The sequence below is a fragment of the Eleutherodactylus coqui genome, chromosome 2 (genome assembly GCF_035609145.1).
Source record: "Eleutherodactylus coqui strain aEleCoq1 chromosome 2, aEleCoq1.hap1, whole genome shotgun sequence".
Lineage (NCBI taxonomy): Eukaryota > Metazoa > Chordata > Amphibia > Anura > Eleutherodactylidae > Eleutherodactylus > Eleutherodactylus coqui.
In genome coordinates this window covers 310,347,087-310,369,155 of record NC_089838.1, presented here as the reverse complement: position 1 = coordinate 310,369,155, position 22,069 = coordinate 310,347,087, and the positions used below count along the sequence as shown (strand labels likewise).

The window sequence follows — 22,069 nt, the reverse complement described above, 5'->3', positions numbered from 1 at the left end:
CAAAACTAGGAGTCTGAAACTAAGAAGAGAAGCGTAAATGAAAGAGAAGTACAACCAAAAGTTTAGACTTCTCTTTTCATTTTCAGTTTTGGGCTAAAAGAAAATGAAAAACCTACTTCAAAATTCTACTGTATGCGTGCATTAACCCTTTAAGGGCAGATTTTACAGATGATACAAAATATAGAGCTTTGGCAAAATTACAATGTGCTTGTAAAGGTGTGCCATCCACAACTGGAACTAGGGTGGTGTCTCTTTGTCAGACTGGTCCAAGCAGAGGTGTAACTTGAAGCTCCCGGGCCCCGAGGCAAAACTTGTAACAGGGCCCCCAACTATAATGCTTTACTTATAGTACTGGGTTCCCTATATGGAGAAGAGAGGCCTTATGGACCCTCTAACGCTCCTGGGCCCGGGTGCAACTGCATCTCCTGCATTCTCTATAGTTACGCCCCTGGGTCCAAGTGATTGTGCCTTTGGCATGGTTGAAACTCACTGTTCTGTCTCTGCAGAAGATCTCCATCAGGAATCCCTCAGGGTAACCAATAGCTGCAGAAAGTCCGTTTGGTGTTATCTGTTGGGAATTCCTTCCTTCTCTCTTCCCAGATTCAATATCTCCTATGGTAATTGAACTGATTGGTTGTTAGGTGCGCTGGTCAGACACAATCCTCTGCTTCTGTGTCTGTCAGGCATGGGCGTCCTTCTGCTCTCACTGCACTGAACTTACATTTATTCTCTTCCAGCACTCCTAGGGTTAATTGCTTCTGGGCCTCCTGCTCAGCTGATGCATAGTTTCTAATCAGCACTGTATATAGCTGACCTGGGCCTTGTCAGTCTGTACCTCCTTTGTTCCTGTACGCCCCAGTATTGTTCTGTAGTTTGTTTTATAATTGTTCTGTCCTGTCAGGGTCAGTCAGTTATGCTATCTTTACTATTTGCTATGTATATCCTTCCATATATTCCATCTGGGGACAGGCTAGGGCCGCTAGGTACGTGACTTGGGGCCGTCCTTGTCAGGACGATCATTCTACGTTCAGGTAGGGGGGGCAAGAATTCCCATTTGCGTTAGTCTTGTTATGTGTTTCCCACGTGTTGGTTATAAATATGTGTTTATATTGATAACACGTCGATAGTGTATGATACATGCATTGAACCATCATTGGACCTGTGTTCATTCCAGGTACTCTCAACATGGATCAGTACCTGAATCTCCTGCAGACGACGGATGACTTCCTGAATGACCTGCCCCATCGTAATAGGAAGAGGCCACTTTGAGTACGCTTCCCTTGCTTCAGTTATAGCAGTGGCCCCACAGGACATAGAAAGATGCGGGAAGTGGATTTATGCTTCTCACATGCCGCTCTTCAACTTTTCAATTGGGTTTTACTCTCCATCTCTTACAGAAGCCACAACATAAAATTCAAATTCATGTTCTGGAGGCCCCATGGCTTGTGTACGATACCATTGTGTAATGCATCGATGTCTTTCTATTCAAGTACGGTATTGTTATTTCAATATAGGGCACCGGTATTGAGATATCGCACTGGGTCCATGTTTTTGACTACACCCTATATTGTAGGCGGGGGCCCTTTTGCAAAATTTGCAATGGGGTCAAGTTATGCCTTTGTCCGGGGCATTTGTAATTCTATAAACGTGTCCTGTGTTCCTCTTTCTTATATAGGAAATGACAAAATATATCATATCTTGAGAACACAACTTCGCAAAACAAAAACTGACTGCCCAAAAATAGTGTCTCCATCAATGTATCAATGTACATAGAAATAATGTATTGCTCTATAAATAAAATCCTATCCCGCCTGCCTACTGCAGCCCTCCAGCTGTTCACAGGAGTCTGACAGCTTTTCTCTGGAAGTCTTGCTAAACACGGGCCGCCTCTTATTAGCAGGAAGCAGAAGGTTCTGCTAGATAAAGCCACCTCACAAAAAGAAAAGGAGGAAGTTGTTCTAAGTTCATTATAACAGCGGATTTTAAGAGCGACACAAGGAAAGGATCCCGACGGAGGCAGAGTACCACCACGGTCTTACTGACGGCATTGCATTTTTTTCTAAACCCCTATGTGCTGCTACTAGATCTACAGACCCTTGGAATGAGAATCAGAAACTTTTTTTTTTCGAGCTCTTATCCATCATTGCTCATAGAGACCTGCTACAGAAACTTTTCGGAGGCGTGAGTATTTTTGCAAACTAATGAGCTTATTTACTTCAGTCATAATAGGGGGTTAATGGTGACTATAAATCAGACAATTACATGTAATCAAGACTGGACATTCTTCTATGGGATTAGCAACTAATATCTGCCACCTGATGATCTTGGCTTTATTTCCCATATCTCTAGTTTTGAGAACTACCAAAAACACTTACAGACATGTGAACTGTTTGCCTTATACCGCTGCTACACTTTTATAAGGTTTTGATAGGTCTTGTAGATTTGATAAGGACTTGCACACCATGAGAGGAGGCTAATGGTGCCTATAGGGTGGAGTTGGACTATTGTAGGAAGAAATGAAAGCATTGCAGTAGACTTCCACTGTGGGAGCCGCTGCGGGAGAATGCTAAAGTCACAGCGATTTTCCGCGATGAACCTATCATTAGTTGAAAATCGGGGTGGATTTCTGCTCATGTACATCAGGCTGCGCTTTCCATAGCTATCCTATGGAAAGCGTTCATTGCGTTACCCGTGTGCGGATTATCGCCACTGATAACGCAGCGATATATCACCCGTGGACAGGAGAACTATGGATTTAATGGGACTCTGAGATGAGCTGATAGTCATCCACATTGGGGTAGACAGTCTTATAACTCTTCTTCCTACAACCTTATTTCTGCACATTAGTCAGAGTATGTGGTTAAAACCAAACAAATCTCTTCATCTAGTAAGACAATAAACATAATACAACATCCTGTCATTCTTGGGTTTTCTTAGAAAGGTTTCTGGTTAACATGGTATGATGCGTTTTGCTAGTGGGTCCACAGATACGTTGAACCCAACAGTTTTACCCCTTAAGGATGCAGCTAAATTTGGCCTTGAGGACAAAGCAGCAGAATTTTTTTTGACTTGCCGAATTCCAAGTGCTGTCCATGACTTGTTTTACTTATTGCCGGTTGATGTTTAAGATTCCAGATGTAGATTTAGAGCATCATTTGGCAGTTGGTAAAACGTTAGCATTTTGATAACATTTTTTCATGGAATGCAAAAAAAATATACATTCTGCAACTTGTTTACTATTTTTTATTCACAATATACTATAATTGTTTCCCCACGTTGCATTGACATGTTAAAAAAAATTGTGGCATGTACTATCTTTGGGCATTCCCTCGGAACACATCGCCCATTGTTTTCAATGGGGCTTGCAAAAGCATCGCACTGCGTGCGATGTAAGGTTTCCCATTGAGAACAATGGGAAACACTTGCCGATACCCTGGCACGGCCCAATATCTCACTCGCCCACGAGAAATTGGCCTAGGGCAGATGGCATTTACTGAATGGGTAATTGGGTATTCTTACAAAATTAGGAAGCAAAAAAATAAACCAAAAACATTCTCAACTGAATAGGAATTTTTCATGACAAGAAAAATGTTTTCAATATAGGAGAGGGACCCAAAAGAAGCAGGAATCATCTTCTGGTGGGCGGGGTGTTGCCGGTACAGACATCTGTTGCTAGATTAATGTCTGCAGGACCCTTCTGAGGCAGTACGCCAGCTAATATTGTTAGGGAAGGTTGCATTCCTCTCCAGTGACTTTTTTTCCCCAAAAGGTAAATTTTTTACAGATTTTTTGATGGCCGATTTATTCCAACAATGTGTAGCTGTGTTTCCTTTTCCACCTAGCAACACATGCCGGGACTAGTGCCACCCCACTCACCAGAAGATCCCTTTTCTTTTGGGCACCTCCTCGTAATGTTTTCCAGGGATCTTCTTGTTATTTTGAGAATTCACATAGTTTGCGATTTATTGTAATGTATGTTCATGTTACGTTTTAAGGTTCTGTCCATATGAAATCCTAATAAAACGGAATCAAGATCGAGCCCTGGTAGACCACATCTTTCTTTTTGGCTGAAATCTGCTGAAATGGAGATCTCCTGGTTTCTGTTGCAGCAGCTTTCTACAATGCCACAGATAAGATCCATCCAAAGGTTCTGTTCCAATCCCAGTTTTGAGATCTGAGACGTTAAACAGGACGGAACCTGACAAAATTTGTAAACATACAGTACAATAAACTTTTGGGATGAAGTGATCTTTTTTGGTGATGGGTTCTGACTGTAGAAAGTCACTTCCTCCTCTAAGTGGATTTTTTTGTATATTTTCTATATGTCTACTTTTTGAGCCAATACGAACCAAAAGTAAATACCGAAAGTGTCACCCAGGAGAGGAAGCAACTTCAGAATGTTACTGCTCTCATGACTAAACCATTAATGCTCCACATAGAATGTGATACCAATGCTTAGTAAGGAATATAATTCAACTCGGATGTGGAAATTTCCAAATGACTCCTATAGTCATGAGACTATGATGTTCATTCAGATGTGTCCTATGATTCACTGGCCTTTTCAGAAGAACGAGCTAGACCCTTCCTGCAATGTTTCATAACATCACACTAAATTTAAGATAGATTTATTACGAGTAGTCTAAATTTGTTCAGTACAACTTATAAGGAGGACTGTCTCCGACAACGGGTTACAGTGGCGGTCAATATTATGGGGGTATTGTGGTAGACCCTACAAGTATTGTGGATGATAAAACAATCAAAAGAATCCAGGCAGCATCATTTAGGTGCACTATAAAAACTCCACCATAAGGAGGAGATCCTTTATTGCATACAACCCTGCAAATCAGCAACATTTCGACCCATATGAAAGACGGGTCTTTGTAAAGCTGTCAGCTGTCAGCAAATACCTGCATTATATATACATATAAAACCAATCAGACAGAAGAAAACTAATGATTATACCGATACCTGGTGTGTGACTTTGTCGTCATGGACACACAAGAATACCAGCGTGAGATCTTGGGTCAGCTAGATGATAGGGATGTGTATGAACCTCTTAGAAGTGATCCCACGGTACGGTTACAAATTGGCTTAAAGGTATTGGTAAAGGAAGCTTTTAATCTAGGTATGATTGACCAACAACTGTTACGCTACATACTTGTTGAATATCCTATGACACTTATTCTATATACGTTACCGAAAATGCAAAAAAATCTACAATCTCGACCGGGTCGCCCCATAATATCTGGCAGGAACTTCCTGTTTGGGAACATTTCTAAGTTCCTTGACAAGGTGCTACGTCAATTTGCAGTGGGTGCTAGATCGTTCAGCAAGGACACAACTGACTTCCTACTAAGAATTAGAGACCAGGACAAACCTGAGGGTACAATTAGGCTAACCCTTGATGTGGTGTCGTTATACACTAATATTAAAAATGACCAGGGATTTGAAGCGTTGCGTGTTACTCTATGTTGTTCTTCGTACACACATGAAACCATGCAGTTTATTTTGGGTCTATTGACCTATATCCTCGAGAACAACTATTTTATGTATGAGGACAAGTATTACCTATAATAGCTGCCACCCACCTAAAATGTTACAATCGCTCCCATGGAGCCAATTACTCAGGGTGCACCGTATTGTAGAGGATCAATTTATAGATCATCGTCTCGCACCTATGGTCAATAAGTTCATTCAGAGGGGTTACCCTCTTGGGATGGTGAAAGAGTTGAGTGCGAAGGCACGCCATCTCCCCGACCTAGGATTGATGACGTGTTTTTTTAATGTGGCGATATCGCTGCATTTTTTTAACATGAATGTCAATGGGACTTTCTAATGTTAAAAACGCATCACAAGTTTGTGCTTTGTGATTTTTGTGTGATGCATTTTTAACATTAGAAAATCCCATTGACATTCAGGTTAAAAAACGCAGTGATATCACAGCATTGAAAAAAAAACGCAAGTGGGTTGGAGCCCTTAGAGTTAGGTACCCATACAATAAGGTTCACCTGGACGTGGTGGATGGGCCCACATGTTTTGATCAAAATATGTTCTTAGAACCTTGCAGTTTTATGTGGCTAGTAGGAACAGTTAAGCAATTTCATTCAGATATGAGATGGGTATGAGTATTTCGGCACTTATTTCAATACCAGTGGATGTCATGATGCACTAGGTTGTTTTTACAATGCCTCTGTAGCAATGGCAGCTACACTGTCCCTTGTGATAGTCACAATGGGTGGGAGCCCTAAAAGACACCTCCCATTGGGCCAAAGGAAAGCTGGATACCTGGCTATGTACTTGGGTGAATGAAGTGCAAGACAAAAGTGAGGTAAGCCAGTCCCCCACCAATGCAATGCATACAGAAAACAAAAGTGAGCATTTCCAACAGATAAATTATATGTGAAGGTCCTGATAAGCCATGGCTGCAAATAAAAGTAACAGAAACACGTCTCTCAGCACTCATGTTGCAGCTGTGGTTTATGTGTACCTTCACAATGAATTTAGTTTGTGGAAATGCCGACTTTTGTTTTTTGTATGCATTGCATTAGTGAGGGGGTGGCTGCCATCACCTTTGTCTTCAACTTCATTTACCCATGTGTCACAGATGGCTTAATGAAAGATTTTCCTGAGTCCATTGGAGGTCTTTGGCCCAAAGAGGGGTGTCTTTTAGAGTTAGGTACCACCCAATAAGGTTCACCTGCATGTGGAGGGTGGGACCACAAATTTTGATCAAAATATCTTCTAAGATCCTTGCATTTGTAAGCAGTTAGTATAAACAATTGTGTAATTTTATTCAGATATTATGTGTATGAGCACTGAGGCATGTGTTATTATAATTGTTGCAGCTATGGCTTATGTCCACCTTCACATTTAATTTAGTTGTTGGAAGTCTTACTTTTCTGTATGCATTCATTGATATTAGGGTGGCATTGTGACTAGAGATGAGTGAGTATACTCGCTAAGGCACATTACTCGAGGGAGTAGTGCCTTAGCCCAGTATCTCCCCGCTCGCCTCTAAAGATTCGGGGGCCGGCGCCGGTGACAGGTGAGTTGCGTCGGCGAGCAGGGGGGAGCGGGGGGGGGGGGGGGAGAGAGAGAGAGATCTTCTCTCCGTTCCTCCCCACTCTCCCCCGCCGCTCCCCGCCCCCGCCGGCCCCCGAATCTTTGGAGACGAGCCGGGAGATACTCGGCTAAGGCACTACTCCCTCGAGTAATGTGCCTTAGCAAGTATACTCGCTCATCTCTAATTGTGACTTGTCATTGTTACGTGGGCATGTTACCTGCCAAATATGACATTCATTGGGTCACTGAGGCTGTTATTGCTATAGAGAGTGATGACTGACAACGAGAGCATTATACTGCTATATTAGTGCTGTGGTTAGCACAAGGAACAATGTTGCTGGGGCGGTGGCTGTTATAGTTATAAGGATGACATTGGAAGCACTTGGTTGGCATTGTTGGAGATTATATTATATCTTTCCCTCTTTGGCATCTATAAAATGCAGTAGCTATGATGGTTTCCTATAATGGAACATAATGTGTAGTATACCATATGGCCTTCTTAAAAATATTGGAGCCCTCCAGAACAATTAGAGCATTTCTCTCCAACATAGGAAGGGCGGCCATTTTCTTGTTTTTTTATTTAAATACACTAAAAAGGCTGAAAATATAGCGTCTGGCTATGCATACCCTCTACATGGATATTGCCCTTTGTTAGCAGGTCATCTTTCTGACATATTGAGGGGCCAACTATTTAGAAAGGAACTGCACACAATGAGATGGAAATGCTAGTAATCGTGTAGGAAACTTTATTGATAGTTCAAAAATGCCAATGTTTTAGGAAATAGGTGTTGTGACAATAGATTAGTCATTACTCGGACAGCACATACACGGGTGTCTGTATGCTGTTTGATGCAAGTTGCACCTGAGTTTCTAGGGTTCAACTCATCAAACGGTTACATGAATTTAATGTTAGGCCAGTTTTACAAAAGTGTATTAGGCTGCTTTCACATCCGTACTTGGGGGTTCCGTTTTACTGCTCTGAACAGATCCATCCTATAACAGAACCAGATAGCACCGAACAGACACCATTGACTATAATTGAGTCTGTTCGGTTACCAATCAGCTGGCTGGCAGTACAATTTGTTCCGTTTTTTTTTTTTGCCAGATCTGCAATGGAAATTTCGAGCAGCGGTTCCAACGCAGATGTGGAGGCAGCCCTATGGATGCATTTACGCGTCCATAATACAGACAAGTATCCCAGCCTGAATGCTTATTCCTCTATGGGAATTTAGGATGCTCTGAGGTCAGATCCGGTGTTCCGCCACTGGGCTAGGATACTCGGCTGTATTGCACACTCATAATACACTCGTGTAAAGTTGGCCTTATTGTGACTGTCAGGCCTCATGTACATGAGAGTATTATAGCTCTGTGCAACCTCTGAGTTGTAATCTAGTACACATAGAAAATTTAGGCGGGCATACTGTAACTCTACATATCGTAGGTTGTAACACATTGCATCACAGGGTTTATGACAAGAATAGAGCAAAGTGCTCCCCAAAAACTACCAGCTAAGGGCAAATTGAATAGAGTACACCTTTCCTACATATTTTACTTTGCATATTCAGGGTTAAATCACTTGCCAGCTGTATACAGTTTACATTGTTGGGTATACTATTACTATTCTTGGTCCTTGGATTGAAGCATTTCCTCCCTTGGCTGCAATTTTAACTGACGGGTCAGTCGAGTACAGACATCACGACTATAAAAATACTTTACCGTCAACAGGGTGGATGGTCTGCTTGTAAATGACAGTAAAAAAGAACAAAACCAAAAAAGGCATAAAAGTGTTTATTTCCGCAGTTCCGATCCCTTTGGGAGACGCATAGCACTGAACGATGATGCAAGGGTTAAAAATTCTATGATGAAATTTATTACCCGAGAGACCGGTCTTATTTGGCAGCAGTTTCCCTTTTATAGCATAAATTTGTGCTAGGAAAATGATGTTTAGTGGAATAGTGAATATAGAGTACCAGTGCTGCCGCCTAGTGGTTACATTGATTCTTCTTGTTTTCAGGACATATTCGCATAATGAATTGCCACGTGATCGGACCCAGAACAGTGGTACATGGAGCCCCTATGGGCTAGAGTTATGCACAAGGCATGGTGATGGGGACATCACTATCACATACCTGAGTTTACTTTCTACCCTAGGGCCCTTTTTTATAAATTGCCTGACCCCAGCTCCTAAGACACTTGTAGGACCCCTGTCGTCCATTTGGTTTCAAGGCCTCTTTTTATATGCATGAATGAAGTGGCGAGAAAAAAATGAGTCCAAAGCAGACAAACTAGAAAATTATTGTAATTGTTTCTTGTTCTGTTTCCTTGTAATACTTGAATGTCCTCTATGTAGTATGAATAATGAAGTGGTTACCATAATGTGTAATACATAGACCAACACCGAGACAGAAATAGCTCATCATTTCTTTGTTAGAACCTTGTAGTCCCCGAATGATTAATTCTTCTAGGAAATTGTAACGTTATCAGAATTATGAGAGGAGATCGAGGTGAAGAATTACAAGTTCATCTCGGTTGAGCTGATATCCGAGTAGTGAGAGCAATTAATGAACTCCGTGGGACAGATGGAGCTGACATAGTCTTCCCGTTTGAGATACTCTCCTCATTAGAGAGTTTTTGATTCCTTCCAAGACTCTGGATTCTGTCACTGGGACTGGCCCTTCTAAATTGTGTTGGCCTAGTGGATGCTACTTACAGACTTGAGAAAGGGTGAAGTCAAAGAGTCATATGGGTGAAGACATGACATGTAGGCCTTCTTGACTCAGCTCAGTGAGCAAGAAAAGATGGGCTCTTCTAGAAATAGAATAGCCTTGCTATTTTTGCTCTATATATACTAATAGGTTTGAACAGGACTAGTCATAAATGTGGAGAAATGTGACATCTGAGCGATTTTGTCATTACATAGTGACCTTAATTAGATCACAGCAGGTGAAGGGTTTGTAGAAAGGAATTGGCTATACTTAGCACTAACCTGCAACCTACTTCAGCATTCCTCATCAGAATAGTTTTTGCAAGGTTAATGTCATAGGAGGTGCATCGGGGGACTGCCCAGTTTAGATGGCTGTCCCACACATGACTTCCTAGCCACAGGTCTCATGAGTGTATACGGCCAGAGCAGAGAAGGGGCAAGATTAGCTGGCGTATGGTACATTTTGCCCAGTAGCATAACTCTGGTCATAGCGCAATTGTATAAGTAAATCTGTTTTGAACTACACAAAGTGAGTGATGCATTTAGAACAAAGAGTACTAAAGTAGTGCACCTTCTTTAGGGTGGAGAATAGTGTTTTGTTCCAACCTGTAACTTCGTCGCAGGGGAGGAGTGGCATACACTTTTGTGCATCTTACCACCCTCCCCTAATCAATTAGAGAGTAAAAAGGAGTAAGATGCGCACTAGCTCTTTTACTCACTTCGGCTACACTGACCACCGTAACTGTTTATACAGAAAAAAAAAGCAAACATAAAAAAGTATTTCTCCCCCTAGGGCTCAGTCAGACGAGCGTTGTTTTCACGCATGTTAGGTGCGCTTGAGATTCGAATCTATTAGAACTGATGCTTTCCAATGAAAGCCGTCACATTTCCGTTTTTTACAAGTGAATGAAATTCGCACCTGCAAAAAATAGGACTGCGTTTCGAAATTCGCACAAGAACTAGGTTTTTGTGTGAATCGATGCAACTTTGACAGTAGGAATTCCTACTGTCAAAGCCCTTAAATAAGCCCTAGATGCTGGGAAAAAAAACACATCACCTACAAGCGGTGTTCGGCTCTAGCCCGTCTTCTCCCCAGGTCTGTGGCACTGTTCTTCATCATTTTCTTCTGGCCGGGAATTTAAAAATCCCTGCCTCCTGGAAGTGCTGCCTCTGATTGGTCAAAGTGATCAGCCAATCAGAAGCAGCGTTTCCAGAAGGCGGGAATTTTTAAATCCCTGGCCAGAAGAAGAAGAGTGCAGCGGACCAGGGGAGAAGATGCGTCGGAGCTCGGACACCGCTCCTAGGTGATGTCTAAGGCCTCCTTCCCACGAACGGATTTCCGCCGCGTAATTCGCGGCGAAAATCCGCTGCGTTGCCCGCAGCTATTAGGTTCTATTGAACCTAATAGCACAATGCTCACGATGCGTAATTCCACCGCGGAATTACGCACCGCGATTTCTCCCGTCCTCACCCGCAGCATGCTCTATTTTCTGCGGGTGAGGATGGGCTGTACGCACTGACGGCTTCCATTGCAGTCAATGGAAGCCGTCCGTTCACGCTATCTCCCGCTGTAACCAGCGGGAGATAGCGTGAAAAAACGCTTTCCCGCCCACCGCCGCGCGTCATATGACGCCATATGACGCGGCCGGCCGCGTCACGTGACACGGCCGGCCGCGTCACGTGACACGCTCGGTGACGCGTCGGCGGTGGGCGGTGACGGGCGGTGACGCGGCGGCGGTGGGCGGGGAAGCGATTTCACGCTATCTCCCGCAGGTAAGTATAGGGGCTCTGGGGGGCGCCGTGACGGGCTTCACAGCGTAATATTACGCGGCGGAGCCCGTCACGCTCGTGGGAAGGAGGCCTAATAGTTTTTTTTAGCATATAGGGCTTATTTTTGGGGTAGGGCTTATTTTTGAAGCCCCCCCGCCCCAAAAAATCCCTCCAGGATGAAGGGAATCCCCGCAGGGGTTTTTTGGGGGGTAGGGAGGGGCTTCCCCTAAAAATAAGCCCTAGATGCTGGAAAAAAATATATACATCACCTTAGAAGCGCTGTTATCTCTGGCGTCTTCTTCCAGGTCCTTTTTCTCGCTGAGGATTTAAATATCCCCGCCTCCTGAAAGCGTTGCCTCTGATTCGCTGAGCGCTGTGACCAATCAGAGGCAGCACTCGAATTTTGCAAATTTAATAATAAGCGCAAATTTAAAAAGACGTCTGCCGCTTTGGTTACGCAAATTTTATACATATGTTTTGCAAATGTGTTTACTGCAAATAAATGCTTGCACAAAATCGCTCATCTGACTGCGTCCTGCACACAAAACATTACAAATAATTGGAACCATAATAACCTATACTATAAAATAATACGTTATTTGATATAGTAATTCCCTAAAAAAAGAAACGAAAAAAAAGAGCAATGACAAACTACCCATTTTCTGTTCATTTCACTTCTCCAAAATAGGAATAAAAATTAATCAAAAAGATTAAAAAAAATGTAAAATGGCACCAATAAAAACTACCAGTCCTCACGCAAAAAACAAGCCTTCATATAGTTCTGTCGATGCTCTGGTGTTGGAAAAGTGCTTCTATTGTGTAAAAGTGGTAAAACAATAAAATATATCAATTTAGCGTTATTGTTATCATAATGACCCGTAGAATAAAGTCAGCACAATATTTATACCACATGGTGAACACCATAAAAATAAATCTCTAACAATGGTGAAACTGCCTTTTCCCCCACTCCTCCTACAATGAAGAATTAATAAAAACCATTTAATATGTTATATGTATCGGAAATGTACTTACTAGAGATGAGCGAGTATACTCGCTAAGGCACTACTCGCTCGAGTAATGTGCCATACCCGAGTATCTCCCCACTCATCCCTAAAGATTCAGGGGCCGCCGCGGCTGACAGGTGAGCTGCAGCGGGGAGCAGGGGAGAACGGGGGGGGGGGGGGGGGGGGGGGGGTGGGGAGGGAGGGAGAGAGAGATCTCCCCTCCATTCCTCCCCGCTCTCCCCTGCCGCCCCCCGCCCCCTGAATCTTTAGGGCCGAGCGGTGAGATACTCGGCTAAGGCACATTACTCGAGCGAGTAGTGCCTTAGCGAGTATACTCGCTCATCTCTAGTACTTACAATTGGTTTCTATAAAAGCTAGAGCTCCTCCTGCAAAACAGAAGGTGTCATATAGATACATTCTTAAAAAAATAATGAAATGCAGAATGGGAATGATTTACTAGTTCTTAAAGGGGTATTCCAGCACAGACTAACATTTTAAAATCTTATGTACATTAATACAAGAAGTCATTATGTAATAAGCTCACTGTCGCAGGTCTAGCTCCCTACTTCATTTTCTATGTCACATGACTCTCCATCTGAAAAATACCTCCACTTCCTCTGACACCTGTCCACGGCCTCTAACATCCTGTGAGCAGTGCATGATGGGAGGATAGGGGTGGAAGTACTGTGCTGTATTGCTCATGTGCAGTTCAAAGTGGCAGAAGCTCCTGTCTGTCTGCTTCAGCTGATTTCTCTGGCCCTCTCAGTGAGAGTGAGGTTGGTTCCAGTACGTTGCAGGACCTGTGAGCTGGGGGCGGAGCTACATAGCTGACCAGTAAACAAGCTTTATGCATACTGTGAGTTGTAGGGAAGTCTTTTGCTGTATTTCCTGTGGAAGTTATGCCTGTAAACACAGCGGCAGATAGGCGGCTGCACGGTATAAATAAGAGAGTCCAGAGCATCAGGTAAAAGGTACAGGCTGTCGCTACTTAGCTGTAATTCCTGGATTTCAGCATTTTCATAATTTCCATTTTGTGCCTGGAAATCCCCAAGTAAGGCTAAAATTAGTTATGTCACTAAGGGGTTAAAAATGGTCTTAAGTTGACCTAGTTATGTACAATATATATTTACATACATATTTTACTATTGGGGCATCCAGATTTAGTGCTTGAAACATGAACATGTTTTTCTCCCGTTATGCATAATGGGACAAAACAAAGTCACTGATTTCAATGGATTTCAGTGGATTTGTTTATACTAGCTCTCTTCTTGATACTACGGCCAAGAAAAGAAAGGCCATGACTTATCCTCCCCGCACCTAGTGAATACAGGGCAGGACCTATATTCCCGCAGTTTTTTTTCAAACTCCTGTGCTATGGCACCGGTGAACAGAGCTGCGCATATGGCCATTTGTTTTCGCCCTTAGAAAATGAAAATAGTGTTGGTGTAACCACGAGTGAAGAAGCCTCAAGGAGCTTGAGGGCCTCTCGGGTCAGCCCTGTTCTGGGACAGTCAATCCTCCATATTCCCTGAGATACACATTTTTGCCCACAAGTTTAATTCTAAAGGCCTTCTTCATGTTTTGCAGATCTTCGGCACCCTACTGAGAGGAATTCGTAAATCTTTAGAGACTATGAAGATAAACGTCATCTTGTGTTGTGTAGCCTGTTGTCTTCTATCGCTATTTCCGGAAAATAAAGGTTTGAATGTTTCCTTTTTGTTGGTTTTTACAATACAGAGACGTCTTGTGAATAAAATTGTGACCGCTTCCGAAATATATTGTTATTATGTTGATTAGATCTGTAAGCTGGAAGTCTGCCACCATCTTTGTAGTGGCAGGATAATACCGTAGCCAAGGCTTTTACAGGCAAGTGCATCTAATAATATTGATGAAAAGGGCACCATACTTAAAGCTACCATGATTGAACACTTAGGCCCCCTGTCCACAGCCGAGGCAGAGTATCACTAGCGATATTCCGCCGCGGGGGATGAGGGGGGAGAGCCGTCAGGTCTCTGCGGTGAGCCTGTCTAATAGATAGGCTCACTGTGGAGAATCGCTGCAAACCACGACATGAAGCAATTTAAATCCCATGAGTGGAGAATCGTTATGATTCTCCGCTCGTGGATTCGGGCTCTAAGCTTTCCATAGTGTTGCTATAGAAAGCTACAGACAGCGAATCACTGTCCGTGGACAGGAGCCCTAAGTCGTCTCATTAAGGCCGGATTCACAAGAATGTACCTGCACAGCGTATTACGAATACAAATTACGAATACAGCCTTTTCGCTGCAGAAATCTCACAGAATTTCCGTGTGGTCCTGTGCAAACATTCCGCGAGATTTCTGTCCCATGTGAACCCAGCCTAATGGAAATCTGGCCTGCAATACCAAGCTTGGCCACTGCATCAATAAAAGGAGCTGTCTGATTCAGGCAAAAAGCTGCTCATTGAAGTACAGCTGCCTGGGGAACAGCTGATTGGCAGGTGATCCTGAGGATAAGTCATCAATAGCTAATAGGAACATTTTAAATAGCTCAACAAAATTAACATAGCAAGTGGTTCTCATATTTATAACAAAATGCAATTTTTTCATGACTGCTGCAGTCTCAGAATTAGTCAGCTCTTCATGCCAAGTGTCTTCGTAGAGCACCTTTTGCTGTTCTGACCTGCTGCAAAAATGATGTATCACCAGGCATGTCTTCCAGGTCACTGATACTCTTGGTTTTGTGTGCTGCAACGGCCTACTTCACATCCCACCAAAGATTTTCTATAGGAATCAAATCAGATGACTTTGATGGCCACTCCAAAATCTTCAAGGACTTCTTCTGAAACCAAGCCCTGGTGGATTTTGAGGTGTGCATGGAATCATTGCCTTCTTGTTGTCTTCCGTTTTTAATAAAACTGGATCAAAGAAGCAGTAGTGTGAATGTAAGCTGAGACTGTTGGCTGTAGGAGGTTCCTCTGACAAGTCAATGGAGTAACGAACTAGTTAACATTAGCTCATTTCATATTCAGTTGGCTATCACAAAGTAGCATGTGGCAATATGTGATGAGAGCGTCTGCCATTTCTTCATGATGATCATGGTGCTAAGTTGAAGGACGGTAACGTTCATATTATCAGCATAAAGCACTAGATGCAGGGTTGGAACGGACTTCCTGGGCCCTAGGAAATAGGCTACAAAACCAATGGATCACTAAATGACAGGACAACAGATTAATATACTAAACCAGTAGACCTCAAGGATGGGAACTACCATGTGTAATGTATATTACATGTTTCTTCATAAGCGATAGAAGAACCTTTGGGTCCCCACAGGCTGTAAAGCTCAGTTGTGACTGCTACCCCAGTACAATTGACCACATCATGCCTCTTCCGTTATTTTTCAGCAGAGGCAGAGTATAGGCTGGTGGTGCCGTTATTAGCTCAATAATAGTCCAAGCATGTTGGAAAACGCTGAGTCTTAGCATCAGGGTATGACTTTTCATGGTGCTTTCTTTGGAATACTTAGACAACCATATACAGTGAAACTCCTTTGAGACTGGAAGGGGGATCTCCTTTAAGAAATATGTAGATGGTAAAGAACTTTATTTTTATCTTCAGCAACTGTAATAATTCTTAAAGGGATTGCCTGGAACTTTACTATTGATGGCCTAGCCTCAAGATTGATCATTTTTAAAGTACTTCCTTGAATTTAGAATCAACAATAAGGCTCCGGGGATCCGAGTTCTCTCATGTGTCCAAATTAATTAACAATAATCATTGGAGAAAGAACAAGATACATCAACTTTGTGAAGTCACCACTGTGCTCTTTCTAAATAGCCCAGTTTTAGCTTCACTTATAGTGCTAGCAGACAAAGAGAGTAGAGGGTCTTATCATGGTGGACCACCTTCCTGAACTTATGGCAAAGTTTAATGAATGTGACTCGTTGCCGAAACCATCTTAGTAAAGAAATATAGATACAATCACTAAATATGGTTTCAAGAGAATGTCCGAATCCCCACTACCAAGAAAAGCTCAGTTAGGTCTGTGCTGCTTTAAATATTTCAGAATTAAAGTTGTATTTACCCATGGATGAGAAGTGTAACAATCACCTTAAGGCTGTCTGTCCACAGGTGATATGTCACTGCGTTATCTGCGGCGATAATCCGACCGCGGGTAACGCAGTGAACACTTTCCATAGGCTTTACCATGGAAAGCGCAGCCTGACGTCCACGACCGAAAAATCATAGTGATTCTCCGCTAGCGGGATTCAAATCACAGCATGCTGCGATTTTCCGCAGTGAGCCTATCTATCAGATAGGCTCACTGCAGGGAGCCCGGCTGGTTGCTATGGCAACAGGATGCAAGATACTGGCGTCCTGTATTGCCAGTGCCCGTGATTGCTGTAATAGGCGATGAGGCATTGCAGGAGAGAAGTCCTGCAATACCTTATCACAGCGATCATCAGTGCTGTGCTGTAAGTCTCCCAGAGGGACACAAATAGTGTAGAAAAAGATAATAAAAATGGACAAAAAAGAAAAATGTAAAAAAAACCTTTTAGGTGCTTTTTCTCATATTAGCATAAAAAAAAGGTAAAAAAAAATTAAAATACCACATATATGGTATTGTCGCGTCCGTAACGACATGCACAATAGGTTGCGCATGCTTTTTATTTTGCATGGCAAAAAGCGTAAAAAACACGGTAAACAACTGGGGCAAAATTTTAGCGTTTTGCCTCCCAAAAAACGCAATAAAAGTGTTCAAAAAAGCTGTGTATTCCCCAAAACGGTACCAATAAAAACTACAGCTCGTCTCACAAATAATAAGACCTCATAGAGCTCCATAGATAGAAAAATAAAAAAAAGTTACAGGACTTTGAATGTAGCGATTTAGAAAAAAAAAAAGATTTTCAAAAAAGATTTTTTATTGCAGAAAAGTGGAAAAACCTAAAAAGAATAAAAGAATTTTGGTATCGTTGTAATCGTACCCACCCGCAAAAAACGTATATTATGTTATTTATGCTGCATGATTAACGCTGTAAAAAAAAAAAAAAAAAAAAATCAATCCAAAAATCTATGGCAGAATTGATGCGTTATCTCTCCCTGTTGTCATGGAAAAAATAATAAAAGTTTTACAATATAGTCAATGTACCCAAAAATGGAACCATCAAAAACTACAGTTCGCCACGCAAAAAACTGCACAAAATCGTTGCATCCTTAAACCCAAAATAGGCCATGTCCTTAAGGGGTTAAAGGTAAAGTGTGCAATACAAGCATCTGTACCTTCACTCTGCTGAACTGTATTTCCAAGCCTCTCACTTGGCCTCAGGGACCCCCCACTTCTCGTTAGGGACCTCCACTGATCAGCTGTTCTAAGGATCACTGGACATTTTTAGACATAGCCAACTTATTCACAGGCCACACCAATGGTTTCCCACAATTCTCTTAGTCTCCTTGAGAAATATTTCTTGTACTTGTGTCTAGTCCTTACTCAGGCCAGGAACTGCTGCCATTGCAACATTGTTAGCTTCAACACTACACAGACTATCATCACATAGCGGTGTAATTAAAAATCTGTCACAGGAAACACAACTCGGATTAAGGGTGTTTTTCTTAAAGAGTTGGTCTTTTGGACAGATCTTATATATAAATGTGGATTGTTAGAAGCTGCTCCTATCCTTTCTTGTCTTCTCAGGTTCCAAGTTGAAGGACAGCCTGTACTGTTTCATGCAGTATTCAAAAAAGATTATAACCTGCTCGTGGTCAGAAAGTGAACGTTCCCGCCAGTTTGTACACATGAGTCTGATGGACATAAATGGAAGGTAAATCATTTACATTCTGCTAATTTCTTCTCCATGCACATCCAACGTCTAGTTGCTACTTGGCATCTCTGGCTGTCTGCATAACATATTGGTACAAATGAGCAATTTAACATTTAGTTAAACAATTTGCAGATATAGCACAACTGGAAAATAAATCGGGCTACAACGGGGACACCAGAACTTCTGCAAGCTAGCAATTCCACATTCAGTATAATCCAAGTAGTCCTGGAGCTTCACACTCTTATCTCTCACCAGTCACGGGTTCTATCTTCATAAACTTAAATGGGTATTGTGGTTGGAAGACGTTATTCCCACTCCATGGGATAGGAGATAACTAACTAGTCTGTAGGAGTCTGACCAATAGGACCCCCACTGATCCTGAGAATAGTGATCCGGTTATCCCCAAATGAATTTAGCGCAGTCCGCACAGGTGCACCATGACTCCATTCATTTTAGAAATTGCTGAGTCCAAGTGCTTAGCAAGCTCCAGCGCTGCCACTAAAATGAATGGAGTGGCAGTGAGAATGCCAAGGTCCACTACATTCATTGGGTAACTGTTATGGCACTCTGCCCCCCCAGCGCCAGTTGGGGTGCCCTGATCTCCCGCACCCCCACTGTCCCTGCCTACTTGCCTCGGCCCTGGCTAACCCCAGGCGGACAACTGGACGGCGGTCCCTGCCCTGGCTAGGGACCTGGCGACTGACAAGCAGGAACCTACCTAATGGGGGGAACAGAGTGCCGACAGAGGAGGCAGATGAATCAGACCAACAAAACTGACAAGGCTGGAGATGGAACTCACAGGCAAACTGGCAGGGTGCTGGATAGCAACTAGTGCTGACTGGGCCAGACTAGATTAGAGGCAAACAGAACCAACTAAAACAGACTGAGTAACAGGGGACCAGAGGGAGCTGACCGACAACTAGGGACTGCCTGAGGCGACCCGCAGACAGACTGGCTAGGTGCATGCAGAACCAATAACTGGCAATGAGCTCAGTTCACTGCCAGTCTTTAAACCACAAGGTTCCGCCCAGGGGCGGAGAGTGGGAGGAGGCAACTCCACCCACTGCTGTATAAGAAGCACAGAGGAGTGCGGGCGGCACCCTACGGGCGGGCACGCCCACGCCGCCGCCCACTGGCCAACCCAAGCTGCTGGGATGACCTCGACACAGGGCTCCAGGCTGCTGGAGCCGACGCCGGAGCGACGCGCGCCGACCGCGGGACCCCATGCCGCACTCTATGGTAACAGTAACTGACTGGACCTATGGTCTCAGGATTGGTGGTGGTCTCAGCGGTTGGATCCCCACCAATCAACTAGTTATTCCCTATCACACGTGTCAAGCTAGAGGCCTGTGGGCCGAATCCATCATTTTATATTGCCTGCTATGAGATCCGGATGCAGAAGGACCAGCTCTTTGCTTTCCCAGAGGACACAGCCAGTGGTTGGCAAAGAGGGCGGCGCCAGCACAGGGAGCGGGTGCCACCTTGAATTCTGAGCTGCCGAGCACACCTCCACATTGCTTTGTTCAGCAACTCACAGGTGGTGGCACAGCTCTGCCAGCCCTAACCGGGCACCCTAGCCACCATCCAAGTTAGAAAGCTCGGAGCTAAAGAGGTGGAAGAAGTTCATTTGCACAAAAAAAAATGCAAGAAAGTCCCATAGATTCTCCTGCCTTCATGCATAAATGCGCAATGAATATTTGCACAATCCAATTGACTTTAATTAGCAATTTTCGTCGATATGGACCAAATTGGGACATGCTGTAATTTTTTTTCACACACATAAAACACGAGTGAAAATCTTATGTCTGAATAACCCAACGCAAGTCAATGGTGTTTAAGCTGTCCATATTACACACACACAAAAAACAAGCCTGTAATACGGATTGCAAATACTCCCAGGTAAACGATCCTTTAACCCCTTGAGTGGCGGGTTTCCTACCACCCTGTCGTGCCCACCAGGGCAGGTTTTCTAAGAATTTCAACTAATTTTGCAGTTGCGTCTCAAGAGCCATAACTTTTTCATTTTTCCATTGACACGGCCATATGAGGGCTTGTTTTTTGCGGGACAAGTTGTGATTTTTTAAACGGGGGGGGGGGGGAGAAATGGGGAAAAAAGGGGCCATGTCATTAAGGGGTTAAATAATGTATTAACTTCCTTCTCTGGGTCATTACGACGCATGGATACCACATGTGTGATTGTATTTTTGATTTTTTACAAAGTAAAGGGAGACAGGTGTTTTTATTATTTTTTTAATAATTTTTTAACTTTTTTTTTATTTTTTATTTTTTGTCCCTTTAGGGGACTTCCACAGGGACCCATCAGGACCCCTGATCACATTCCGGGGGTCCGATGGTGACAGCCCTTTACATGCTGCAGTGACAGCCCTTTACATGCTGCAGTCACATAGACTGCAGCATGTAAAGGGTTAACACAGCAGAGATCGGAGGTTTTCTCTGATCTCTGCTGTAAGAGCTAGTACCTAGCTGTCCTCTCAAAGCCAAGCACCAAGCTCTCCCTGCCACAGAGACGATCGGCTTGCTTCTGACAAGCCGATGGTCTCTATGGCAACCTGTAAACAAAGCAGGAGATTGCTGGCATATCGGCAATATCTTCTGCTGGTTTTTCAAAGCCCTTGCACTGCTCTGTGTGGGTCAGTGCAGGCAGAACATACTGTCACAGCTTGTGGCATTGTGCTCTGCAGCTCCCATAGTGATACATAGCCCGGAAATCTTCCGGGCTATGTTGCTATGAGCAGTGGAGCTCGTCCCGGAAAATTTCCGGGCGTGCCACTCAAGGGGTTAAAGGCAACCATAATGCTGGTGTGACCCTTGGTGAAAATGTTTCACATCCCTGCCCTATCCCATGGATAGGGGCTAACTTCTTCCAAATTGAATACCCCTTCAAAGGACTTGTCCAGTTGTAAACTATTGATTGTCTATTCTCAGTTTATCAATAGTAGATCGGCTGTTCTATAGGCTGGTACATGGAGCTATCGGCAGGAAACAGACAGCTCCTCGCTGCAGTGGCCTGGCCTGGTATTGCAGGCAAAGTTCCCAATGAAGCAAATGCTCAGACAGAGTCCCCCCTTCATCTGATCTACTATTGATGACCTATGCTGAGGAACAGGCCACCAATAGTTTACAACTGGACAAGCCTTCTAAAGTCGGTCATACACATTAGATAGAAGTAGATGTATGGTTGAACAACTCTTGAACAAATGATCATCTGGTGAGTGATTGTTTCGCACATGCAGCCATACATATTTCAGCTCAAACTGGCCATTACGATCATCAAGATGGCCATACTTGTTCAATAACATCGGCCCATGGAGAAACTCTTGTTTTCCGAAAACTTGACATGCCCCAGGGATCCTCCCTGTTGACAGAACTTTATTACTGTCAGGGCTCAACAGTCACATTGATGCATCTTGTAGCACAGTGTGGCTCCTGTGCACAGCGGTCGATAAACTGCCGCTCTCCTGGTGCAAAAAAAATGTTCGGCACAGATGAATTGGCACATGATCGGTGATGAAGTGTTCAGGGGGCCTTGGCATGCAGCTTCTTTCATGGTAGAGTATCGCCATGCATCATGAAGGACCAAATCCCTACTCTCCAAATACAATAAATGACATTACCAAGGTGATATCAATTTCCTTTAATGTGGATGATGAAATATTCATTTCTCATGATAGCCTGAGTGGTTGATGGGATGTGAACTCACAGACGTTTAGT

The 22,069-nt window shown here is 43.4% G+C and overlaps 1 protein-coding gene across 3 annotated transcripts in view; it reads left to right on the top strand.

The window, feature by feature from the left end:
- Positions 1-1,979: 1,979 nt before the first annotated feature.
- The window catches only part of LOC136612832 (cytokine receptor common subunit beta-like), a 46,412-nt gene continuing 26,322 nt past the window's right edge, over positions 1,980-22,069 (top strand). For 2 of the 3 annotated variants that reach the window (XM_066593537.1, XM_066593536.1), the window contains exons 1-3: positions 1,980-2,181; positions 14,128-14,239; positions 18,211-18,337. In XM_066593537.1, coding sequence (XP_066449634.1) covers positions 14,173-14,239; positions 18,211-18,337 — 194 coding nt within the window. In that variant the 5' untranslated portion in view covers positions 1,980-2,181; positions 14,128-14,172. Of the gene's footprint in view, positions 2,182-14,127; positions 14,240-15,240; positions 15,389-18,210; positions 18,338-22,069 lie in introns of those variants that run through there. The other variant, XM_066593538.1, reaches the window with a different exon arrangement.